At 39.7% G+C, this 26,853-nt stretch overlaps 2 protein-coding genes and 1 long non-coding RNA gene across 6 annotated transcripts in view; 2 read left to right on the forward strand and 1 right to left on the reverse strand.

The window, feature by feature from the left end:
- Positions 1-26,853, reverse strand: part of mam (neurogenic protein mastermind) — a 275,194-nt gene that overhangs the window by 13,519 nt on the left and 234,822 nt on the right. For all 4 annotated transcript variants that reach the window (XM_087347872.1, XM_022059495.2, XM_087347874.1 and 1 more), the window contains exons 3-5: positions 5,114-5,582; positions 3,079-3,381; positions 144-337 (exon numbers count right to left, since the gene is read on the reverse strand). In XM_087347872.1, the coding sequence (XP_087203998.1) occupies positions 144-337; positions 3,079-3,381; positions 5,114-5,582 (966 nt within the window). The remainder of the gene's footprint in view (positions 1-143; positions 338-3,078; positions 3,382-5,113; positions 5,583-26,853) is intronic.
- Positions 336-6,039, forward strand: LOC147873980 (uncharacterized). Its single transcript, XR_015534937.1, has 2 exons — positions 336-768; positions 1,788-6,039. It is a non-coding gene; the product is annotated as an uncharacterized LOC147873980 (long non-coding RNA).
- LOC147873981 (TOG array regulator of axonemal microtubules protein 2-like) lies at positions 6,216-7,044 on the forward strand. Its single transcript, XM_087347879.1, has one exon. The coding sequence runs from the start codon at positions 6,282-6,284 to the stop codon at positions 6,927-6,929; it is 648 nt and encodes a 215-aa protein (XP_087204005.1). The 5' UTR covers positions 6,216-6,281; the 3' UTR covers positions 6,930-7,044.

Here is a 26,853-nt window from a genome sequence, read left to right on the forward strand (position 1 = left end):
AAGCCATCTAGTTAGTTAGTTAGTTAGTGTATATTGAAGCATGGCAATAAAAAAAACCACACACAAAGAAACATTCATGCCTTGGACAGGATTCAGACACATGAACCTAGTGTCTGCAGCAACACTTTTCTTTTGCATTTTACCTGTGTTGCATTGGTCATGCCCTGAGCAGTTGGTGAAGATTGTTGGAGACCCAATGACTGTTGTTGTGATAACATCTGCATCTGGTTTACAGGTGATCCTGAGAGCGCCTGGTTACGGACTAGCTGCTGATGCTGCATTTGTTGTGCTGCTGACATCTGCAAGCCCCCTTGGCCACTCCCCATTCCAAATGAACCTGCAACAACACAGCTTATAAGAAATATTACAGTACACAAGAAAAAGAATTCTATAATTTCAATGTATATGACAGCGGTATTCAACTTTCACTCAACACATACTCCATATTCTGTAGAACCCCTACTAACACATTCCCCATCATTACAATTATCTCAAGAAAAAATTTTGACAGCCCTGAACAGATTCAGATACACCACAGCAGGGAAAAAATACAGAGGAATCTGAGTAAATTAAAAACACATTTTAATAGCAATAAAAATATAAAAACTGGAATATTTACTCCTGTTGGGGACCACTGGTATAGGATATACAAGGCCAGAGTATTTAAACCCGATTCCTGGATATTTGAGAGGCAAAGTAAACAATATAAAAGGAAGGGTTGGTCAGTGGAGTGGGAGACAGCTCTTATCGGAACAGACCATATAAATAGTATGTTCATTATTTTAAATATATTATATTAAGATACATCCGTTTAGTAAGGTACAAGACTAAATAAAGCTATAAACCACAACTGTTAGTCATAAGCTTAATAACATTCTTTTCGAGCTTTGGTTGACTTCCTGTACTTTGAAGTATCAGGATCTACAGCTGTATTTTGGAATAGTAAAGGCTCTCTAACAAAGACGGGTCTACAGTATCGACTACTGACTGTTCCACAAACATTCAGGAAGCAGGTACACAAGAGATGGGACACACAGAAACACAGATAATAAACAATGAGAGCTATCTAAACTATATTAAGAAATAAAATCGTCAATAAGGTAGTTTGAAGTGTGAAGCCAATGCATTAATTTCTCATTTTATGAAATAGATGTATTCCGTAAAGGCTGTTCATCACACAAATATGTGTTAAAAATATATTTCCAAACTATGGTACTAAGTAGAGATTTCATGATGGATATAAAATACCCCATCAATAACAGGAAAGGAAAGTAATTACATAGTATACTTTTTGTATCCATTTATTACAATGAATAGTAATTAATCTGAATTTAACAATAGTAATTAAGTATATGTGGAAAAAGGAATCAATATGATAAAAGTAGGATCTGAGGTTTTCACAGCAGTGAGTATGAAGATGGCTGTCTTCTGGATTGTAATGTCACATTAATATAAAAAAGAAAACAAAGCAGCTATAACAAGTGACTCACTCACTAGCTGAAATGGGGTTCCATGCAGGGCTGTCAACACAAACTTGACTTGGAATCTTTCCATTGCAACATAATTTTGTTCTTTATTATGTGTGCTAAGAAAGGCCTATTAATTTTTAAATACATTGCAGTAATTCACTTTATTTTAACTTATTATCAAATTATCAGCATCTATGTGGAATGATTTTCAATGTGAATGCAAGGCATAAATTTACAATATCTAAACTAGTTAATTCCTTAATTTCTAATTCTTTACAATCGTTATGAAGCTAGTCACGCATAACACAAATTTTTCAGTACTCCTGACATGCAAGAGTTTATCAAAAGGTCTTCCCTCTGCGCCATTCTGTCTCACAAATAGCGACGGACACAACATATACAGACAGCGAGTGTTGGAAAGACAGTAAGACGAGAATGTTATGAACATAAAAGTGCTGTAACTGTACATGGAGACTCAGAGAGGATTTGTTTCAGGGGCGCTTCTAATTTTTTAATAAGGGATAAACAATAAAATTAACTTTGAAAATTTCTGAAGTGAGTTAGTGAAATGCTACTTCCTAATCTTACACCAACCTGTCTAATAGTGTGACAATGCTCAATATCGTTCAATGCAAATGAATAAACCTCTGACTTTAGCATTTAAAAAGTGTCAATTCAGGAGCGACACCCGACATTGGTTGATTTCGGAGAACTTTCACCGAGTTGGAGGAAGAACTAGTCAGCCATATAAAAGACCTACAACAGTATGCATCATCTGTTCAGAAATTCAATGAGGACTGGATACATCTTTCTTCTGGTGGTTGGGTGTATGAAAACTGTGCAGATACTGAGGGTAAATACGTCATATTACAAATGTGATCTGCAAAAGGCGTCAAGATTCAAAAAGACTGAAAGTTTCTATCAAAACTGAGAAACACATTATAAGTACAGTAGTGTCCGATACTAGATGCCAATTTTTATAATGTTGAAAATGTAAACAATTTTTTAAACACATTTTTCTTCACTTTTTTGACAAACTGTTTTATTCAAAATACACATTTCACGAACAAAAAACTTCAAATTTGCGATAAGGTTTCGTAATTTCACATTACACATTCCTCCCCTCACCCCGAAATCCTTAGGTGACCGGTACTATACGACTTTCCCTAATTCTGCTTAGCATCAAGTACACGGTAAGTGCCAACAATTAAGTTTTCTCTTCCTTGACATCAGCATGGTGACCAAGGGAATAACAAATCTAACAGCAATATCAAGGGCAACAGAGTAAACCAAGATAATTGTTTCAACAATCAGCTCCGATGCCACTGCCGTAACAGGATGATGAAAGACGTGACAGACACAGATGGAACCATTACGTTGTTCTTCATTTGTACTACAGGGTAAAGAACACCTAAAAATCAGATTTTGGTGATGCCTTATTTTTAAGTGAAAGTATTATAAAATCTCCTGAGAATGCCAGTTTAGCATCAGTGAAACTGAATACATAAATCATCTTTACGTAGTGACAAGTGCAGCAAACACAAAAATAAATCAGCACTGGGAAACTCCCACCTAACATAAGTTACAAGTCTCAATGTCAGTGGCTCACCCTGATTGAACACCGGCCGCATCTGCGTCCCAAACACCGCATTCTGCTGTTGTGACATAAGCAGATGTCTCCATTCAGCGCTGCCACGACCGCCGATGTTGATCCCGTCGGGCCCGATGCTGATGTTGGGTGGCCGCTGGTTGTTACGTCCGCCCGACGTCACATAGGTGCCTGTCATCCTGTGTTGGGGTAGATGGTGTTGATGCTGCACAACTCCGGTGGGTCCTCCAATATACATACTGCCTCCGCCACCATGAAGCGCCTGCTGCTGCTGCTGCTGCTGCTGCGGTCTCATCATCGGACCTGAACAGAGTCAACATCACGATAACGAAGGTCCTGTAGAATTACACTAGAAAACACTATCCCCACGACCATCAAATCACAGTAAAAGTTACAAGAAGATAACCAAACTGATTTCCTCAGCCACAGGTGACAACACTGATCCAGCAACACAAATTGCATCAGTCATGTGCACTGCACAGTGTAATAATTTCAATTCCATTTCTTTTGCAATAGCAGTGTCTCCTTGAAGGAGTTTTTTATTTCTTTGTCAAATATGACCGAATAACCTTTAACGCTTTAGGATAATAAAATCGAGGAGCCAAGACGGGCGCGACGTGTAGGAAGCATCGAAGAGATGAGATTTCAGTTGAAAAGCCTCAACAAAACAGACTAATCAAAAGATCTGGGCACAGATGAGAGCAAAATATTAAAACAGATGTTACTAAAACAAAATAGGTGATGTGGGATTCAGAATAGGCACTGATGGCAGGTTCTTGTAAATAGAATAATTAACCTTCAGGCTCCATAAAACACGTGGAATTTTTCAATCAGCTCAGCAGCTATTACCTCCTTAACAACAACACTCCATGGAGTCAGCAACTCAGTCTTTTCATTAGAATTAATGCTTAACTATTAGTTAGAAAATGTTGTGAAGGTTTAAAAACTGCTAACAGCCATCAAGTCATGTATGTCTGAAGACAGCACCATGAAGAATGGACAAAATAAATTATCACACACCCTCACATCTCTAATCCTATTAGTGTACTCTAATGAGCAGTGCAATCTGCCGACACCCGTCATATCAAGTAGTGAAACAGCACTTTATAAATAATGCACTACGCGCACAATTTTTCAAATTTTTTTTGCAGATTTTGAAAATAAGAAAGAGCAATTTAAGGTAGCATTAAAAAATACTTAATTACACGCTCCTTTTACTCTGTCAATGAATTTATGTTGTTTACAAATAAGTGATAAATTTTCTTCCGTGTGTAATGGGTACATCTATTTGTAACTTATCATTTCTTTAGGTGAACCCTTTGTTTGTATTATGTGAAATATGAATTGTACTTTGTAATATGTATTGTATTATTATTACTGACTTTTTCCACATCCTATCGTCATCTGACTGTCTTATGGATCCATGGAATGTAATAAAATACCTATGTATGTATGATAAAATTAGATATTACAGACCATCAGTAAAATCATGTTTACTCATATTTCGATATTTCATACAGCCCATGTTCAGAATAATTCAACTTTAAATTTCTCATCTTTTCATAGATTAAACTATGTATTCGTGTTTTATCTGGAAACAACCTCATCATCTACAGCATTTCCTTACAGTTGCTCACCTACCCAGAGATAAACCACAACTCAAACAGTGTCGACGCATTGAGGTAGAAATTAATATGTTTCCTTTTTGTCCTACACCCTGTGCATGTGCAGAGGAAGACATGTTTAAGTATGAAGAATGTAAAATTTGAGGTTTTCACAGCGGCAAGTCTGAAGATTGCTGTCTTCTGGGTTGTTGCGCTGTGTAGACTGGTCGATGTTTACCAACGTTTCAGAGGTCATGCTTCGAATCGTTGGAGTACATCTACCATACTACACGGTGCAACAACCCAGAAGACGGCATCATCAATTATGAAGAAGCTTACATTTTTTATAATGGCAGAGGCAGATTTGGAATGGGACGTTTTTGGTACTCAAAAAGCCACCTTATTTTCCATGGTCTGTTACAATACGATACCTGAAGGTGGCATTGGCTGTTGTCCAACTCTTCTGATGTTTGCCGCCGTAAACCTCTGCTGTTGCTGTCCCATAAGCATAAGCTGTGGGTTAGATTTGTACTCAGGAGGAGGTGGGCGTGGACCCATGCTTGTCATATGCGATTGCTGCTGCTGAAGAACTTGCTGTTGAGCCCTTAACATTTGCTGCTGCTGTATCAGCTTATGTTGTTGTTCCAGGGCTTGTCTGGTCCCGACTGTGGGATCGACATTTGGACGCCCTCCTGCACTGCCCGGACGCTGCCGTAGACTCTGCTGCGTGAAATTGATGGTCTGAGACTGTGACACGGTGTAGGAGTCCCCAGGTCCTGGCGGGGCAGGTGGTTGAGATGGCGTTGGTTGCTGCTGGCTGAAGTACATCCCCTGCTGGGCTCCTACTGATACACCTGGCTTAAGGTCTGCAGTCAGCTGCATATGTTGGCCTGCGGTCACCTGCAAGATATCAGAAAAGAATTAAACTATTAATGTAATGTCCAACACACTGGCAGATAAACACATTGAATCCGCCATTTGTTTTTAACAATTACACCTAATTTTATTGTATTAACAGCTTGTGTACACAAATATTACAAACAAACAATAATAATCGCATGTAAGATTTGAGGTTTTCGTGGTTGTGAGTCAAAATATGGCTGTCTTCTGTGTTGTTACACTGTGTAGAAGTTTACCGACATTTCAGTGTTCCTTGCTGCCTGCATCATCAGGCCCACCACAAACCCCAGACAAAATGATGTGTCAAACATTGATGCACTTGGGAGACTGAATCCATGGCATACAAGAATTAAATCCCCAAAATAAATCTGCTAGATAACTAAATAGTAACTATGTGTAAGTTCCTTTGTAAAAGACTGATACCTAGCTGGTCAAGAAATTCTGTGTTTTCATGTAATCTCGGAGTTCATTATTATAATCACAAAAGCACATCACTGCCATTATCTTGAATCATCTCAATTCAGTATACTCCACTCCTAAAAAGATTACCCATGTGGTCTCTCCACACTTTTTAATAGAAAGTTTGTTCCATATATTATACTCATCTCAACCTCCTCAATTTGATATCATAACAGTGGTCTGTTTCCTGACACCTTACATCCTGTGGACAAGCCAAAAGAAGCCCTGCAGCAGTGCTTCATGTACCTTGACAACTCAGAATGGGAGGTGACATTGCAGGGCCTGAAGTTGTTGATGCGACTGATGCGCCACCACCCAGAAACTATCCACACTCAGCTTCATTCTGTTATTGTGGCTGTAGGGAAGCAAGTGCGTAACCTCCGCTCACAAGTAGCACGTGCTGCCTGCCAGGCGAGTGGAGAGCTCTTCCTGTCACAGAAGAGGGCTCTGGAGACTGATTTGGATGAGCTGGCCAGCTCCTTATTGCACAGAACTGCTGATACAAACAGGTTTCTGCGAGCAGACAGCAATGCTGCCCTAGATAAGATGATCGAGGTGATCAGCCCTTCAAGGGCTGTGGCTGTCATTACAGGAAAGGGCATAAGCCATCAGAATGCCATTGTACGAACTGCTAGTGCCCGACTGCTGGTGAGCTTGGTGAGCAAAATTGGTGTAGACAAAGTGATGTCACACTCTGGAGACATGAGAGACAAGATCCTCATTGCTGGCTCTAATCTGCTAACTGAAGGAAGTCTGGACACCAGGTGTTTTGCCAAGCAGCTGTTTCGAATGCTGTCCACTCATCCAACATTCAGCCCAGTACTGTCTGAAGTGATCCCTTCACATATACTGAGAAATATCAGCAAAACACTCCAGAGCTTGAAATAGGTTCCTTAGAAGTGCTAATGTAATTTTAGATATATTTGAATATTTTGAAATATTTAGTTCTGCGGTTATTTGCATTGCTTTATTACAAAAGAAAATGACACATTGTGTAAATTTACAGTAAGAGTGCAAACTACGAAATTCCTCAATGTATGTGACTTCTTCCTTGCGGATTACCTAAAGGAAACACTTTTAAAAAAAAGCACCAATAATACAACACAGTGTTTCATATTGAGCATGTAATCCATACATGAGAAAAATCTCCATAAATTATTCTCGTCAATTGAATAAAAATTTACTTGGATATCGTCTAGTAATAAAACGTAAAACGACGTTCCGGAGATGGGGCTCTATCTCCGTCTTCAGGTTCCTACTCAGTTGGGCCCACTAGATAGAGCTAATCCCTATCTCCGGACAAATTAAAAAGTGAAAGTCCCAGAATAAAAAGGCATAACCACACCATCCATCCGTGGGACGTAAAAGAATAGTATGTAGAAAACAAAATTCATAAACACGAATAAAGCCAAAAGACACAAACTCACAAAAGGTGGGAATAAATACACATTTTTATTACTAGACGATGGATAATATCCAAGTAAATTTTTATTCAATTGACTCTTCACCATCGTCAAGAAGTTTTAGATTTGATTATTCTCGTGTTCATAGGTATACATTCCATACTTCTCGATGCAGTCACCATAATAACATTTGAAGAGTACAAATTTCAAGTCCCATCACTCTCTGTTATATGCAAATACATAACATAAAGTCTGTCGAAGACTCTCAGTTTCAAACCGGAACTCTTTACGACGTCAGAATCCATTTCAGCTTCTACAACTCGCCACAATGGCGCTAATGTGCCTTCCTATATGGTGGTGAAGCGGAGAACTATGTGAGCAGCAAGCCAATGAACAGTTTAATCTTTACTAATGTAAATAAATTTTATGTTTTGAATTACAAAAAGGGGATAATGACGGGGGAGTGAGCTCCCATTAAAATATTAGCACGAAACTTGGTAAATTTCACTCATAACAGATACCATGATACTCTGAATGTTTTATTAGCATCAAAATGTCAGTTCCTGTGTGTCATTTATTTCGCATGGAATTAAATTCAGCCGCAGAAAATCACGTAGCATCAAAAGAAAAGGAAAATCTGTCGGCCTAGTATTTCACTGAAAATGGTGGCAGTTTCCGCTGAACGTCAAAGTTCTGCCGCACTCCTTTTCAGGTTACGCCTTCGAACAACATTCTGTTAAGAAAATGGCTGTCTGCTGCGTTGTTGCGCCGTGTAGTCTGGTAGTTTACCGACGTTTCAGAGGTCCTTGCTGCCTTCATCATCAGGGCGATGAGAGGTAAACTACCGTACTACACGGAGTTACAACCCAGAAGCCAGCCATCTTCAAATCCTATCATTATGTCACCTTTATTTTCGAAATCTCGCGAGATCGACAATTCTTATGAAGATGACATATCTTCAGAGATGTTGTGACGTGCAGTCTCGCCGAAAATGACAGACGTTTCACAAATGCTTATTGCCTCCAACATTATGGAGTCAATTTAAATGGGACCACGCGACAGTTATCTTCATAATCGCCTTCGTGAGAACCTGAAATGTCATCGACAATTTTTTTGGAATGTTCCAGAAGTGCTGTAAAACGTCGGCTGAAAAATACACGTCAGTCCACCACTTACGTCAAAGTTCAGTTAAGTCCAGAACGCTTCTTGCCTCGGGCATTGTGCTTTTCACAATCAAATACTTACGTACATTTGTAATATAACGTAATAACTCGGAGGCCCAATCCAATTGCGACTGTCAATGTCCACTTTTAACAGAGAATTCATAGTGCCTTTAAATACAAAATCAGAAATTTAAATGACAATACCGTATTCAGTCCCGCCCGTGATTCAGATAATTTCGCTGTCTCTGGGTCACGCCATTTTAGTCCCAGACGTTTACAGTATTTTCGTTATTTAAAACTTTCTGCGAATTGGTACCACCAGACGGGAACTTTGCGTCAGCAGTGTCTACTCACAGCTATCCGAAGAAAGTGCAGAGGTCAACAACACGCTACTTTCTAACTGTGGCTTCCACTTGTGCCATGATTCACGCTGTAACGGGCCGCCACCTCCCCCCCCCCCCCAAATCTAACCCTCACGGAGGGTTATTCCTCTTCAACGCTCAAGTGTTCCTCCCACCATTTCTATAAATACTTTCCGTGTACAGAATGCCCTGTAACAGAACCGATAAAACGTTTCTGAGTGCGTTAAATTTATTTCCGGAATCTCTAAAATGGAACTGTATCACTCAGTCGGAGCGGGAGAGAAGGTACATCTAACACACTGAGAAGAGAAATTGGAGATTCAAGGCCTCTGACCTGGGCTACAGTTCGCAACGAACCAGTTGATTCCCATTAATTCCCGAATGCGAATTGTTAATGACAGAACGTCTTCTAATTGTTACAGGAAAATATAAAGCATTATTGTACTTACGAACAATTTTTGCGAATTCAAAATTTTTTTTCAATATAGTTGGTGTCTAAACGCACAAATTTATCCATTTCGTATATACTACGACTATGTACGGAAAAACTGGCAACATTTCAGAGTGTAATTAATGCGATTAACGTACATTATGATGTTTGCCCGCCGTTAACTTCTTGAGAATTCCATTTGATTCAAATCACGCCGCCAAGTGGTGTTATAAGGACATAGTGGCATCTGTCCGTCGTAGTTGGAATATGATAAGCATCTAGAAGGTCGGCGATTATCATGTAACTTGCCATACAATATTCAAGTCGGTGAAGTTTCAAAATTTAGCATCTGGATTATTACATTATGGTAGGATAAATAATGAACTTTAAAGCACACCCTCGCTGTACGAACGTAAAACCGCGATGAGAGAATTTAAGGTGGGAAATTGGGGTTGAGGGAACCAAATACACATGAAACATGATTCTTAAAATATATAGTTAATTAGTAATAAACATTAAATTATTTGTGTCGGCGTTTCTGGCTGAAAGATGCCAGAGTGCATGGCTATGAAGACGGAAGCACGTTTTCTTCGGTTGCTTCGTCTTTTTTTGCATGTTCCGACACACATCATAGTATGGTGTCGCCATCTCCTTGAAATTGTAGGCACTTCTCTATAAAAACAGCCAACCTCAACGAAATGACAGAGTCATCCGCCATCTGGAGGCCTTTCTTCGAAACACTGACCCTGAGCGACCACGAAAAAACGAGGAACGTACGCCGTGTTGCATAAATATTACAACTTTCCAGCGCATAAGTGAAGAAGACACATTCTTGTAGACATCTTCCGTTAGGTTTCCGTATTTTGCGCAACAGTGACAAGACAGGATCAATGTTCTTCAACCAGCGCACGGCGCGATCTCTTCGCGTCTTATTTTATTTCATCTGCCTGTAATGATGTTTCTTTATAAAACTGTTACGGCTTCGAGTTACATTTCATTAAAGGCGCTTCTTAAGGATAACTAACTCGTTCCAGCAGAGTCCTTGAGAAGCTAAGAGAGTGCTCATTTAGTCAACAAATTCTCCGCCCTTTACAGAACAGGAAGCCTCATTACCATGTTCACAAGAGTCCGCCAGATTAATCCAATATATTATTCGGAACATTATATTAATGTTTAATCTCGATATTTTTTTCCACGATCACAAGGTCTAAAGCGTTAGTCTTGAAGTTGAAACATTGAAATCGTTAGTTCAAATACCACTTGACGCTTGGAAGAATTAACCATCTTTTTTTTCGTCAGAACACAAGCAAACGAAACACGTGGTTAAGAGACTTGATACTGGTGCGATATTTCATTGGCTGGGTGCGGTGATTGGGATCAGCTGGCTCTGGACATACAAACCCGAGTGTACTTCTTTGGAATGTGTTGCATGTAAAATTTCTGAAAGTATAAATGTCGAAGCGTTTTTTCAATTAAACTCTGAGCAAATAATTCTCAAATTATGCTTCCTCGTGGAAGACGTGACGAATTGACCGTCGAGTTTCGAGCAGAACGGACGTGCAAGTTCACAGGAAATCCGGGGTCGATGCCTCAAACGTCAATCCCCAGATGTTTTTATAGCGTCATTAATTAAGAGATCGCTGGCATCTATGCATTAAACGAAACATGTACTAATGATATGGTAGTCAGGGCAGATAAATACAGAGCGTCCCGGAAGGAAATGTCAAGACCTCATCAGTTGATTCTTGGGGCAATTCTGAGTCTCTGTATCACCATCTATGCAGATCTTAACACGCTGGAGCGTCTTGGGACTTGATATGATTGGGTCAGTGAGACACCTACACATCTCGGTAACCGTTACGAATCAGACTCACGTTGACACAAAAATTTTTACTTATAACTGCCCCACAAATTAACTGATGAAGTATTGACATTTCCTCCCGGGACTCCCTGTATAATGGGCTTCGGTCGGGCAAGGATTATGAAAATAAACTTCGGTCTTGCGCTGGTTCGGGCCATATTTTCCTTTGGCCGAGTTAAATTATAAAATTTCGGCCCCTGCAGACCTCTAAGTGACAGTAAAACTGCAAAACAAATTCCTGCCCATCAAGATTGGGGATTAAGAAAAACTTAGAGAAAGTTTTCTCGCATGTGGCACTAAGTTAACTGTCGCAAAGTACAGAAATGGTTCAGTAGATAATACATCGGCATTTTGAATGAAACCTGAATAAAACGCTGTTAAAATTTAAAATGATTTTGTTCGCAACAGATTTTAATGTGGTCCAGTGAGCTTACCCATAAATGCTGATAAACTTTCACGGATTCTGTACTGTCAAGAACATATTAAAAAATAAAACTGACGGAGTTGAGGCATAAAGACATGCTTCACTGACTTGATACATTCAGTTTTATATTCCAACCAAACATCATTCAACATGTAGCTGAATATGCTGTTTGTCTACCGGCTGCATTCGCTCTAACAGTAAGAATGTTTATACAAATGAATCCACTGTGGTCTTCCGAGAAAAGCCGTCTGTTTCCACTTCTCGACTGAAGATTAATGTTAATTTCGTGGAAATGCATCTGGAATGTTACACAAAGTCACAACACTCCTGTAGCCCGCCCAGTGAGGTACCAGTTGTGTGGGGTCAGAGAAGGGCCATTATTTTAAAGAAGTACGTAATCAGCTTTCATAATGTAAACATACACCTCCCTCTTCCTTCCGCCCCATTTTCTATCTCACCTTTCCTTTTCTTGCGTTAGAAAAATATTATCACCCAATACATCGATAACTTATCGCAACGTGACAAACGGAGAAATTCCTGCCCCAGCCAGGGATTAAATATCAATATAGTCAAAGTCATTCGACATGAGCACCTGTATCTTCAAAGTTATCATATTTAATGGTCAATTAAAAATGCTTCTATCGAGAGAGAAAGCCATTAACCCTTTAGCAAGTGACATTTGAACCGCCTACAGACTGTCAGAGCGCTTATTTCATGTAACCGCAAGGTAGTCAATTATGCCACTTTTGATCAGCAGGACAAGTGAAATAAGAGGACGGAACGAACTGAGCATGTAGTGTGATCAGTCCTCAACAGATGTCAGTTTGCTTGCTACAAGTGCGCAATCTATACGGCACGGAAAAAGTAAAACATGGATGCGTTCAAACAACATGCGACGACTTTCGGAAGTACGGTGGTAGTTGCTTCAGGAAGATGTGGCGTTGTAGACTTTGTTTCTCACTAGTTGGCACCACCATATAATTATTCAGAGCGAATGTCCATTTAGGACACGATCCAGACAGTCCCTCATCATTTCCCTTGCCAGATAACCTCAAATATTTGTCTACATCACCACAGTGTGCAACACAAGTCACAATCAAAATCAGTCCTGTGGTCTTATTCTGTAAACGAAAGATTAACATTTACAGAACTCTAACTTTTCCTGATGACAGTACAAAGATTTGACTCTCATCGTGGAGAGAGAGCACAGGTATATAAAGGAAAATCTAAGAAAGACAAGACAACAAAATTAAGGAGCTTCAACACAAGAAAAGTGAATCGATATAGCACACACTCGAAAACTTTAAATCACTATGTAGAAATATTGTAATATGAGTGAATTAAATTACACTTTAAACTGTGCATTCACTGATAAAGTTAAACGTAGCTGTCACTTCCCAGCAGAAACGGCTAAAACACTGACAGATGATTTTATTGGTTTTATGCAAAGAACTTCTCGCGCATTGCAAGAACGTTCTACCGCTTGGCGGTAAGTCACGCAGTTCCAGCTGGGAGTCGGTAACAGCAGGCGTTCAAATTTGTCAGTGAACGAGCTGTATATGCTTTCATGTTCGTGATTTCACGAATCAATACTTACAAATTCGCCTCATGGATACACATATTCTTTAACACGAATTCAAATGTTGGTCGAAATACATGAATAATTTGGATAAGAATAACAGATGGCGTATCATAACGTAATGAAAATATGACTATCACAGAAATGGTGATAACAGCTATGAATATCATAAAAAAAGCAAATGGACAAAAATTTTGAGAATAATGCCTAAAAATCAGATCGGAAAACTGCTCTATCAAACAAACGGAAAAGATGACTTAAGATCGACTGAAATATGGAAGGAACAGTTTGGTCCGTGACGTTTAATGATAATATCAATACTTAACCAGTCCCCGAGCTATATAATTTAAAGAGTCAAGATGTCACTGGTGGCAACATGAAATTACTCACCGAAATCCTGAATGCATATCTGATCCGTATGACCTGTTCAAGAGGGGGAATGACCCACGCTCCGCCCTGTCGGTACAGTGAACACCGAAACGGGACCTGCTCTACGCAAAGAGGCCCATGTACCTACCACATCAGCCGCTAGAATATTAATTTTCTGAGCGGATTTCAATGAATTAAGCTCAGTATTTCCATTTTAACTGTTTTCAGTTATTTTCAAGAGAGTGATTCAGAATGCATTTATCCAACTGGATTGATTTATTTAAAATTTCTGATTAGTTTCGTAACCTTCAAATGCTAATTTTTGTACAAGTCACTTTTTGCATGTACAGCTCCGGTAGACTTCAGTAAAGATCAGGAAATTCAGATCAAAAGTCTTTTGTCACCATTTGATGAAGCCATACTAATTTTTATTGTACCTTGCTCCAACTGGTATTTCATTAAATATCAACATGGGCTCAAACACGCATGCGCAAGATCGTGCTTGCACATACAGGCTAATGTGTGTGTGGGCCCCCTTAACACTTTACTCAAGCACATCTCCGAAATCAGTGGAGACAGGGGTTATCAACCCGCGGTCCGCGGAAACAACGATATTTGTGGTTCTCAACAGCGGCATGAATGAAGACAACTCTTCAATTGTGATGACGGCGAAAACCGCCCTGATGACGGAAGCTGCAATCACCTCCGAAATTATACCAGACTACATGACGCAACAATTCAGAAGACAATCATCTTCTAAGATGCTGAATTTTGACATCAAGTAAGTTACATGAAACAGTATCGTGTCTCACTTAAATCCAGATAATGTACCAAAAATAAATATCTAGCCCATAATTAGTAATTCGTCATATTCTTGAAAATTATGCCTCCCGTCCTCAAGACTGCAAATGGGAAGAGTATGTAGAATTACAACCGACAGTCTCAACATTTAACAAACTAATCTCCAGAATAGGCTTAAAACCATTCCTGAGAATACCAACAGTCACTTGCGAAATCCCTCCGTAATTTCCCCAGATTAATTGAGGTCGAAAGGTTCATTACCGCATACACAACAGACTGCCAGTGGACTCTATATTAACCCATTTGAATTTAATCCAAACCCCATTTCTTCGTTATCAATTTTAATAACATATTTCCGCATGCGCATAAATCTATCAGTGATCACTTCACTTAAGATTTTGCAACTCACCCTGTCCGTATTTCACGGATCGTCATTGTTTTATTAACCCTTTAAACACTTAATAATGCCCCACCCACTTTAAATCTAACCTACAAGTCAATAAATCTGCAGTCTTTATTCACGTTTCGTATGACTCAGCGTAAACAGGTATTGTTTCCTTAAGCAGAGTTAACAAATTAGTGTGGTATTTTCTTTGCGGTACGGACTGAATTATAACATGTCTTTGGCGAGCGTCTACAGTAAAGGGTTTATACGCCTACACAATATCCGACGCAAACCCCAGGCGGGATCGTATGAGGGGCCGTGTATAAATTAGCACTGACTAGTGATTTTATACATATCATCTTCCCTCAGTACGAAATAAATGACTTGCGCATGCTCCATCCTTTAACTAACTAACTAGATAGATAGCTTACCGAACCCGAAGGTTCATCACCGAATTAACCAAAGCCCTCCACCAGACTCTGTCCTGGGCCAACAAAATTCAGTCTCCTTCAACTCCTATCTCCCATAGATCCCGCCTCAGATTATCCTCCCATCTACGTTTAAGTCTCCCCAGCGGTCTTTCCCCTCACGCTTCCTGACCAATACCTGGTGCACACCTCTTGTACCATCCATGCACGCTACTTGCCCAGCCCATCTCATTCTTCTCGACTTAATCACCTGACAATAGTACAGATAGAGGAGTACAGATTTTTAAGCTCATCATTATGCAGTTTTCTCCATGCCTCATCGTCTTCTCTCCTAGGCCCAAATATCCTCCTCAACACCCTGTTCTCAAACACCTGCAATCCGTGTTCCTCCCTCTGAGTGAGAGACCATGTTTCGCACCCATACAAAACAACAGGCAAAATTATTGTTTTGTATATTTTAATCTTTAGGTTCTTTGAAGTCAGACAAAATATTTTGGACTGAGAAGTAGCAAGCATTTCCGGAATTTAGTCTCCTCCTAACTTCCTCATAAATATCATTTTGATTTGTTATTGTTGTTCCCAAAAATTTGAACTTTGTAACCCTTTCAAAGGATTCATTAGCCACCCTAAGATAATTCTGCCCGCCTGTCTGCTGACGACTCTGAACGTGTACTTAGTTTTTTCTGAATTTACTTCTAGCCCCACCTGTCTACTAGCCTCTAGTAAAACTTCTGCGTTCCTCTTTATTGTATTCATATCGTCCCCCAATAAATTAACATCATCAGCATATGCCAATAGCTGATGTGTCCCGTTCAATTGCAAACCCTGCTCCGTCGTTTAACTATTCTTAAACTAGAAAGAAATTATAGTCCTTCTTATTAACTTTACATCTGCTTCATATCGTTTAGGAACAATTACCGTTCCATTTCATATACCGGGTGTCCCAAACATGTATAAACATTATGTTATATTAACCTTATCAGTCATTTGGTCACCGCTGTCAACTGTGCCACGGAGGTGGTCATTTGCAACACCTACACTACATTAGTTTCTTCACAAAGCACCAATGGTGACGCACGTAATGGTTTAATTAACTAAATGTGTCTAAATCATTCTGGGACACTCTGTATTTGTATTTATGTTTTATCCTTTTATCCTCAATGTACGAGATCGTGTTTCATAATCATAAGGGTCTACTGGCATGTAGTTGGTTCAGTACAATTTAAATGGTAAATAAGAGGCATGAAAAGTTTTGAAAAACATAAAAACTCTCAAATTCACTCTGCCACTTATATCTGCAAATTACGAGTAACACGTTTATGTATCTGATTCCACGTCACATAAGCGAAACTAATTATTCAAGCACATTGTTAATATTCTGCCGAATTTCATATGCTCTATGCAAGCTATATGTTTTAGAAACATCTACGCGTGTGTAAAACAATGGACAATGATGATCCAAACTCATTAACCCAGATAATATAAAATCTTCTTCCGTTGCGTACGTTTGAATTCGTATATATTTGTCTCGTTGCCTTAAGTTAATCTTTGGGTATCACCCCGTTTGGAGGGACAAATTTGTACCAGGTGTTCATGAATGTATACATACAATGAAGACGTTATAACGTATTTACTAATTCCAAATGCCTTTCTGATTGTTACTGTTAACGTAATGCATTCACGATATAATACTATTTTCGACCTGCTACGAATTTCCACTTCATAAACGCAACGCAAAACTTAAAGGGGATGTTATTCATTACTATGACTTGTTCCTTATTACAAAATGTCACTTCTCCACTGCTTGTAGTTTAGGAGCAATGCCCAATCATAAGCGAGAGTAAAACAACACGATAAAAAATAAAGCTGTTTAACACAATCGACAGTTTTCAACAGAATTTACCAAGTAAGATTTGAGGTTTTCACAGCGGTGAGTATGAAGATTTCTGTCTTCTGGGTTGTTGCGCTGTGTAGTCTGGTCGATGTTTACCATCATACTGCCTCCGTCATCAGGGTGATGACGGAGGCAGTATGACCTCTGAAACGTCGGTTAACATCGACCAGACTACACTGCGCAACAACCCTGAAGACAGAAATCTTAAGAATTTACCAAATTATCATTGCGAGTAGACCAAACATGTATCTCTTTAAGGGACATAATAACGTAGTTGAGTCCCCGGGTTCCACTCCAGAGACAGGCAAAAATTGTTTTATAACAGCAGTTTTAAAACATAATAAATGTTTATGGCTGTCTTATGAGTCGTTGCGCCGTGTAAGCTGATAGAATCAGGACCTGATGATGGTCGCTGCCAGGACCTCTGAAACGTCGGTAAACTTCTACCAGATTACACGGCGCAACAACCCAGAAGACAACGATCTCCAGACTCACGGTCGTGAAAACCTCAAATATTACATTATAAATGTTGTACTATGTCGGGGGCAAGATATTCTTAAGAGAGTCACCACATTTAATTCTGGAAACCTTCTGTGACTATTCCGAGTTAAATTCCACAGATTTTATAAATCAAGCGATCGTTGTGCTGTGACACGGAGGTAACAAAACAATGATCAAAAGCGACGAAGTGGTCGGCACAACTGTCAAAGTCAAGAACGAAAGATAAATTCGTAATAAGTAAGCACTTTCATTATTTCATGTCCTTCCAGTGATCTCCTTGAGGCAGGAGCAATGTGTTTTACCTTGGTGTAAGACGAATTGCCTATATCCACACTCGTCTTGGGAACTTTAATATCACATAACAAGGCTCTACTCGTGCAAATTTACGTCTCGTCTGACAGATGAATCGAATCACAGGAGAGTTATCCTTCAATCTAGAGCTGACGTATAGAACACGTCGAACTTCATCTTTACGCCACCAGGGCACACCGCATTGGCTGAAAGTCGCCCTTGAGAAAAAGTCAGCTATGCCACCAATATGACCGCAGGTCTCTGAAGACAATCTTTTGTTTTAGGAAACCTAACCTCAACAGCTCGAACCATCGCACTATGGCTAACAAGCGCAGTCCGAGTGGACAAAATTATAAGTGAAAGGAAAGTCGTTTCTCTTACATCACATTTTAGTTTACATATTCTTTCAGCTCACATTTTCAGAATATATGTACAAATTTATTATTTTCATAAATCTGTCAATAACTTACCGAAGTAAACCAGCCGAGTAAAATTAAAGTTCACATTTACTTTCACTTCATTTGCAGTTGTATGAAAGACGCTGCAGACTGTGTTAAAAGTACTGCAAGAGTAATGTCGAGCAAAATATCTAGGTGTTAGATGAACAGTTTCCAATATTTGTGTTGATCTTTAGAAAGTAACTAAAAATGGCTTGAAATTTTTAAATTACCTCACAAAGTTTATGAAGCTACGCAGTATAGATCTAAAATAGTCAGTGCATCTGTGGGTCGCCCAGCAAAGCCCTTCGGATACAGCAAAAGCAAAACTTCAAAACGATGAATCGGAAAAGACATATTGAAAAAAGTGTGCGATCCCAGTACGCATACATTTGGCCTGTGGTCGTAAGTCGAACGCTGCTGAAAGCCATGTCCAAAGTAAAGCAGTTTACCTGTAACACACTAAAGAAACTTGACAAAGGAAAATCACATCTGAAATTAAAATAAAGCTGATAAACTCAAATTTCTTGTTCATGAGTCTTTGAATATAGAAGCAGATACATTTTGTAGCGATACACTACACAGAAATTTTGACAAAGCCATAGATGTGATAGGGCCTATTAGGGAATGCAGATGCTGCGCTGTTTCTGTGGTCCATCCATCTCTCCCTCTCTCTCTCTCTCCGAGAAGAAATCTAAAATATCACCCGGAACTCAAATTCAGAAAATATTACACCAAAACATTCTCCCCTTCTTTGAGCAATATTTTAACCTACACGTTTCTCTCGTTTTCTGAAAAAGTTACTGATTTAGTCTTTGTTGATTTTGGAAGAACAATCTTATGTTTCCATAGAAAGATATATGATTTATAAAGTTCGGTAAATGATAAGGTTCTTTGCGCCTAGATACGCCATTTCAGTCACTGTGCTCCGCCACATGGGCTGTAGATGGAAGCAATATTTTGCTCCGAAACGTTGGTAAGCAGCCGGAAGGTCACACGGTGTAAGAATTCTAAAGGCCGCCATCAACAACCACATCGCTGTGGAAACCTCAAATCCTACGTACCTTCGATGATCCTAACCCGACTCGGCTCTGGCCCCAAAACTTTATTCAATAAATTTACTACTGTAACAAACAATTTGGTAAAGATCAAAAAGTTCTCTCCTCAAAATCGCGGAGAATTCTCTTGACACAAGACGGCTTCAGAAATTGTTTTATTCAATGCTTAATTTGAAGTAGGAAACCAAAATAAATTTTACAAAACAACTTTTAATACCAATTTCCACATCCGAATTTATTTTCAAATGCATTCAGGAATTTCGATGGTGGAAGACTCTGGCGGACGAACATAGCAACATCCGTAACGTTTTATAGGACACGTTCCAACACCAAATAAACCTACGTCACGTCTCCAAGATTACCATACGTTCATGGCACACCATATACAGAAATTCCGCCAACACTGAAACATTTCTAGAAACATGTTCTTGCGACGAGTAACGAACTTGAGAAATACACACTGCGACTTATAAACTCGCATTAAAATACAAATAAATGAAATCTCTGTGACTGACAAATGAGGATCGTGACGCAAAAGATACATTCGCAACGCGCGTGGTCTGTAATATTTACACACAGTGATAAGACGAGATTAATACCACAAAATAGAAAGAAACATCGTTCTGATAACGTGCAAATACCGAAAACACAAACAACTACTGGATGTACAACAGTGCTCGATCAGAATGTCTTTCTAATGCAGTTAATATAACGTTATTTTAAACCATTTTTAAAAACGTAATCACTGAAGGAAGATTCACAAAATGAATCTCCTGAAACAGTGGCTAGTCAATTCGACTCTAAATCGTCTAGAATCGAGAGATGCTCTCAATGAATGGACTGTCGAATTCTTTGTGTTTATATATGGACATATTTCTTCAACAAACACCTTAAATACTGTACTTTTAACGACTGAATAGTGTTAAATAGTACCTTCAAAGTGAGACAAAGGAATCTTAATTTCCTTATTAATTTATGATAAAAAACTAAATTGGGAAACATACGAAATTTGGTGGCCTGGGCAGCGTAGGGGAAACCAACCAGCCAACCAATCAAAAAGCTAACAAAGTGTGGACTGTCTTGCGCAAGTGCAAGACATAGTCTCTTGTTAGATTAGATCATTTCTGCGTACGAACTTAGCCAGAATTGTAAACTGTGCCTTATAAACTATATCGTGGAACAAAGGCGCTAATGGGAATGCTGTTTTGGCTGAAGGACTTGGCATGCTCAAACTAAGGTACTATGCCATTGGTGAGCGTTTAATCACGCCACGAAACCTGTCCTTTACGACAAAAACTTTGGTTGGATGAATGCGGGTAATTTTTATGGCTTTAAATAGCGAGGGATGCAGTACCAACAGCAAACATAACAACCATCTCAGAATTTGCTTGAAGACAGAATAAGATCTAAGTCGAGATGGTGGAACACATGATCTTCTGGGTATATACTGAGAACTGACCAGTATTCCCGAAAATAAAAAAAATACAGAAGTAAACTGGATTCATATCGATCAGGATAACAAGAAACAAGACAAATATCCGAACTGGTACTGCAACTGCCTCTTTCCGCCAGCCAAATATTGTACACTGATGAACAACACATCAGAAGGTGGGATATAAGGTTTTGACGTCGATGAATCCGAAGATGGCCGTCTTCTACGGTTGTAGCGTCGTGTATATATCATCACCCTGATGATAAAAGCAGCACGGACCTCTGAAAAGTTAGTAATCTTCTACCAGGCTACACGGCGCTACTGCCCAGACGACAGCCATCTTTGAACACATGGGGAATTTTAAGAGAGAAGTCAGCCAATAATTATTTAATTGAAGGAAACTGCGTGGTCACTAGATGCACAGAGGTGCTAGGTAAATTTTCTTAAAATAGCCCAGGAAGGCGTGTAACAGTACATGTAGCACGTACAGAGACAGAGATAAACAGACTGAGTCGTCGTGATTTGCCAAACCATCCAACCAACGCTTGGCTCTGCTGTCAGCACTGGCCGACAGTCACGTGTTTCCCAAGAGCGTTGCCTGTTGCACTTCGTACATACGAGCACTGATGAGTCTTTCCGCAGTGACGTCACAAGCCGATTACTGGCGTCAACGCGCGAATGACGTCACGTACGTAAGGGCAGACACCACGTGACGAGCAGAACATTGCCCGCCCGCGTGACTTGAATGGCACATGCAGAGGCGTGGAAGGCTGGCAACCGAGGACGACTGATTAACTTACGGTCAAGCAACTATGTCCTGATGTCTTGTTCAAGATTTGTTTCCGAAAAATACCCTGAAAAAAATGTCGAATAAGACGAGTGTCCCTAACTCGACATATACGCACAATTATATGCAAGTTTGTGAAGAGAATTTGAAAGAGGCAGCACGAATATGTCTGAGGAGAAAACGTTTGCAGGGAAATAAAATTAGACAACTAAAAGTGAACACCGTCAATGTTGCCAGATTAAGTAAGGAGTCAGAGATAAGCAGGTCCCGTAGCACGCAATGTAATTTCTAAACCGCGCGGCCCAAGATCTAGATGAAATAACAGTATTAAAATGAAACATGAATAAATTGTCTTCCAGTACGTGGATTGGATCGAACTGACTTTGTATTGAAAGAACTGTTGTGCTTCTGAGGTAATGATTTTGCAGGATTAGGAAGGAAAGAAACTAAGAAAGTCAGAGAAATAGAAACAAAGGACGGAATGAATGATAAAGAAAAGAAAGAAAACCGACCGACTTGAAACAGAACCCACAGGTTTCACCTGCCGATAAAACCAACCGTTAGACCAATCCTGTGGCATTTCAATATAGTTCACATACTTCGCTTCCCTCAATTTCTCTGTCTTCCAACTAGTCACTTTCCAAGACGTTTACCACAGAAAGAATATATAAGAACCAGGTCGCCGACTTATCTTAACCTTCGTGTCCCGGTGAGGGGTGTATTTACGTACACCCGAAGTATCATTTTTTGATTACAGATCACTATGCATGGAGCCCAGCGTCATAAAAGTGGCAGGAATTTTTCTTACCATCCAAATCCATCTGTAACTCTTGAAATTTAAATCATTGTGCATTCACAAAGAACTGAAAAGTCGTTTGGGGTGTAAATGCGTCCCACTTAGGGGCTTGAGTTACATTTCATCATCACGTTGTTTGTGTGCACAGTGACAAAAAGAATTTCGTTATTTGGTGCGGCGTGTTGATATTTTATTTATTGAACTCTATGCATTACTAATTTCATTAGAAGAACAAGAAATAACTAACAGTTCTGTTCTTTTAAAATTATTCTATACTATGGCGTACAAACGAAGAAAACTTGAAGTTAAAACTACCTCTACTATTGTGGAAGATGAAAGTGACGACAAGATATGTCAGACATTTCCGAAGTGGAAGACATGAGATGGTCTGACGAAATGGACACTCGAGGGTAGAAAGTTACAAGCTTGCAGCGTTTAGAGAAGTGATCGATATATTTACCAACCGTTGCATACAGAACATCGATATAGGAACTCATGTAGCAATTGATGAGCAACGAGTGTCATTCAAGGGTTGACGTCCATTCCGTGTCTATATGAATTAGAAACCATGTGTATGGAATGCAAATCTTAACAGTGGCATGTCCTGACATACCGTTCCTCTTAAAACAACTGTTCACTTGGGAAAACTACGTAATACACCCGAAGAGGACCAAGGAAGAATAGATAATTTTACATGTTTCCTCTCACCTAAGTATCCGTTGCTTCGGAAATTACGTGGCACGATTAGAAGAAACAAGAATCAAATTCTCCATTAACTACTACTTTCGCCTATAACCTAACCTAACTTTCGTCCTATGAAAAATAAAGACATAGAATCTCCAATCTTTACCTTACACGATAAAGAAAAGTAAGAGGTACTGTTGTAAATGAATTATGTCTTTACGTTTTCGTAAATTGCACAGAATTTGTTCCCACAATTCAAAACACAGACACACCAAGGATAACGTAATCCACAAATTCGTGCAAAGACACTGACAAAACTACCTAACACTAATCGAGACTCCAGAATCGATCAAGGAATCACCGAATACGAGTCAACACTATTTTCACAGGCGTGATATCGCAGTTTAACGACAGACTCGCTAGTGCACGTTACTGGATATTTCCAGCCTTTCTACTGTACAAACATGCCGGCCAATATATCTGGAAAGTTCTCTCCAGATGAGGGCGCTCGCGGTGTTCAAGCAGCTGATACGATCTGCTTGTTGTGGTCAATTACGAAAGGTCAGGAATATTCTACTCCGCCTGTAACGGACAAACAGGTGAACAGTTATGTTCGAAGGTTGGCGACACTAGCTCCAGTTACTGCGCAGGTGGCATACCTGCGTCGTATGAGTCGATCGACATCTGTAGTCAAACAGCGAACACTTCGACAATTCAACACACAATGTTACTTCGCGATTCTAACAATTTAATTGGATAAAGATAAGCGTTCCCCGAATGTATTCTACTTTTAATTTCACCAAGGACCTCATTTCTATTTGTTATTGTTGTTCCCAGATACGTCCATTTTCAAATGATATATTACTTATAATTATGTTCCGCCGTTGATGATGTTGATCTCATATTACGCCCGTGTATTTAGTTTTGTCTACATTTGCTTCTAGGCCTATTTCCTTGCTAGCCTGTAGGAGAGTTTCTGCATTCTTGGTTATGGTACCCACATCATCCTCCAGAAAATTGACATCAGCATAGACCAGTAAGTACCCGGTGGAAGACCATTTAATTCGATCCCTTCCTGATTCCCTCTATCCTCCTTGATGGTGCCGTGAGAGTCCGCGAGAAGATCCCCATTCTCGTCCTTGACCAAATGTGTCCTAGGTTTGTACCCCTTCTTGAATTCACTTATGCCTCTATACAACTCATTGATGTTTTTATTTATGCTGTTAGTTTCCAGCTCCCTATCTGATCTTTTAGATACTCTCTCTTCTTATTCCTCAAAATTCTGCTTGTTTCCACCCTTTCACTGAAACATCTTTCCCAATTTATTCGAGTACGGGCCTGCAGCCACTCCGTCTTACCAAGACAGAGCATTGTTCATCAAACCATGCTTTATTTTGCAAAATTTTACGATAACCTACACTTTCCTCAGCTGAAATTATCATGTTATCCCGTATTTGTTCCCAGGCCTTATTGACGTCTCCTTCCCTATCCTCTGTATTCTCTTCAAAGTTCTCCAGGATTGTAAACCTATTCCAAAATTTTACCTGATAATCTTGGTTAGTTTCTACATCACTCAATCTTATGACGTCGAATTTCTCAATCCTGTATACCTAAATAATTAGAATGTTCACCTGATAATAGAAGCACACCCCACTTCCGAAACGTGTGGATTTTTAAACTAAGACGGAGGAAAATCGTCAAATAACATTCACGGTTCCAAGGTATATGTGTGTTGTTGATAGTCAAATTGGCGTCTGCGATTATTGGTCACTGTTACTGCACACTTTCTCTGACAGTATTCGTATATGAAAAAATATTTTTTTGTAAAAATAAAGTATTTGAGGTGACTGTCTGAATTAAAGTTTCACTGTACTTCTTGTTTACAGAAATTATAGGACCCAAACAACAAATGTTACATAAGAAGGTAAAGGTAAAATTGTCCTTGGTGCTTAAATAATAATCACGCCTTGCAGAAGAATGGCAGAACAAATACAATTCCATGCTCCCTTGGCCTCGGTACGAGATGAGGTGTGTTTATTGCTTCACGCCCCGGCCGGCTTACCCCCGGACAGCCGGTACCGACTGGTCATGATAGTTATAAATACAAAAAATCGTCTGATGGTGAACCGAGGAACGCCGAACGGATTTTCATTCAACTTACAACGAAGGGTTACAGTAACACATGTATACATATTACAATTTTAATTAAAATCTGACAACTGTTACGGCCACTTTACATAAAAACAAAAGCATATCTGCAAGCGAAAAGTCCTAGCAACTGTGTGGAGGAGGCAACCAGCCAGCTCGCCCACGCGGAGGTCATTGACCGTAGGCAATTCTGGCGTCACTTAGCGCCATTTCAAAGGGTCAGAGGTCATGGTCTTTACGGGACGAAAAATCCGCCGTGTAGCATGTACTTATCGCTACTCAAAACACAGCATTCCCTTTCTGAAAATCCAGAGGCAACAGCTGATCGGACGAACTAGGACTGTCGCTGAATGCGTGCATATCACAACTTCTTTCGATTTTCTGTATCTAATAGTAAAATGTGCAAAGCGACACAATTTAATGTATAGGCACACAGGTCGGGGAACGAGTTGCCAACAGCATGCCAACTATCACTAAGTCAGACTGCAACCGTCACCGGAAGCTCGTTCTCCTCTCCCCATCTTCGTCTTCTTGCACACTGCGCCCCAGGTCATCGCACCGCCTGCCCATCACGCATGCGCAACGTCCAATTCCCTTGGGCTGACATTATAATACGACAGCAGTTCATATAACAAGACGCCTGCTGTTCGTAAAACAGAGGACGGACAACGAACCTAAGACCCTGATGCTGTATAATCATACGTGCATACAGTGAGCCCTCACCAATCCGTACTATATGGAGGACGGGTGACAAATGGTTGTTGAAAAATACTGGTAATCGTAATTCGTTATTGAAACTAACGTACCTGAACACGGAAGTTACTTTTGAGTCAATTTCCATTATATACAGGCGTGGTTCAGAATTATTCTGCTTGAGTGCTTTACTTGCAAATCTACTTCAAAAGTCGATTGCAGAACTATAGATGGCGTTGTGTACAATCAACTGTTAACCACTTCCTTCAGCAAACTCGAGTTTCAAAAGATGGAGAAACGTTAAAATTTCAAGATGTTACGTTCAGTTTGTTTCCCTTTGCCAAACCCTTTAACTATATTTGTGGTTCAAACAGTATCTGAAGTGTCAAAAATTTAAACTTTGTCCGTATTACCTGTAACATAAAACCCTGACACTCTTTTACCGTGTACAACGCACGATTAACACTCGTAAACTTGTGATTACGATATTTCATGATTAGACCACAGCAGCTCTAACGTGTGCGGATGTCAGCTAACGACTGCGCAAGCGCGCTCACGCGGTACTGGCCTGACCGGATTGACAAGGTTTAATGCATTCAGAACCATGTGAATGCGATGCGAAACAAACAGCATATAAATCTGTTGGTCAGTGGTGCATATCCTGGGTGCGATATTTGCCAGCTAATGAACCATGTAAACGCAATGCAAAAACTCTCATAACCGTGATCTTCGACTTCAAATTATTCAGAATGTAAACGCTCTGAATTTGGATGTCCGTCGAACCTCAATGAGCTGGTATAACTTTTTCCCTTCATTACCCAAAACCGCTTATCAGAAAGTCCGTTTCACCCAATGTAGGTAAATTATATTATGTTAAATAAACTAA

The sequence above is a fragment of the Zootermopsis nevadensis genome, unplaced genomic scaffold (assembly GCF_977971745.1).
Source record: "Zootermopsis nevadensis isolate Lab colony 2312 unplaced genomic scaffold, Znev_1.0 Znev_ptg000012l, whole genome shotgun sequence".
Lineage (NCBI taxonomy): Eukaryota > Metazoa > Arthropoda > Insecta > Blattodea > Termopsidae > Zootermopsis > Zootermopsis nevadensis.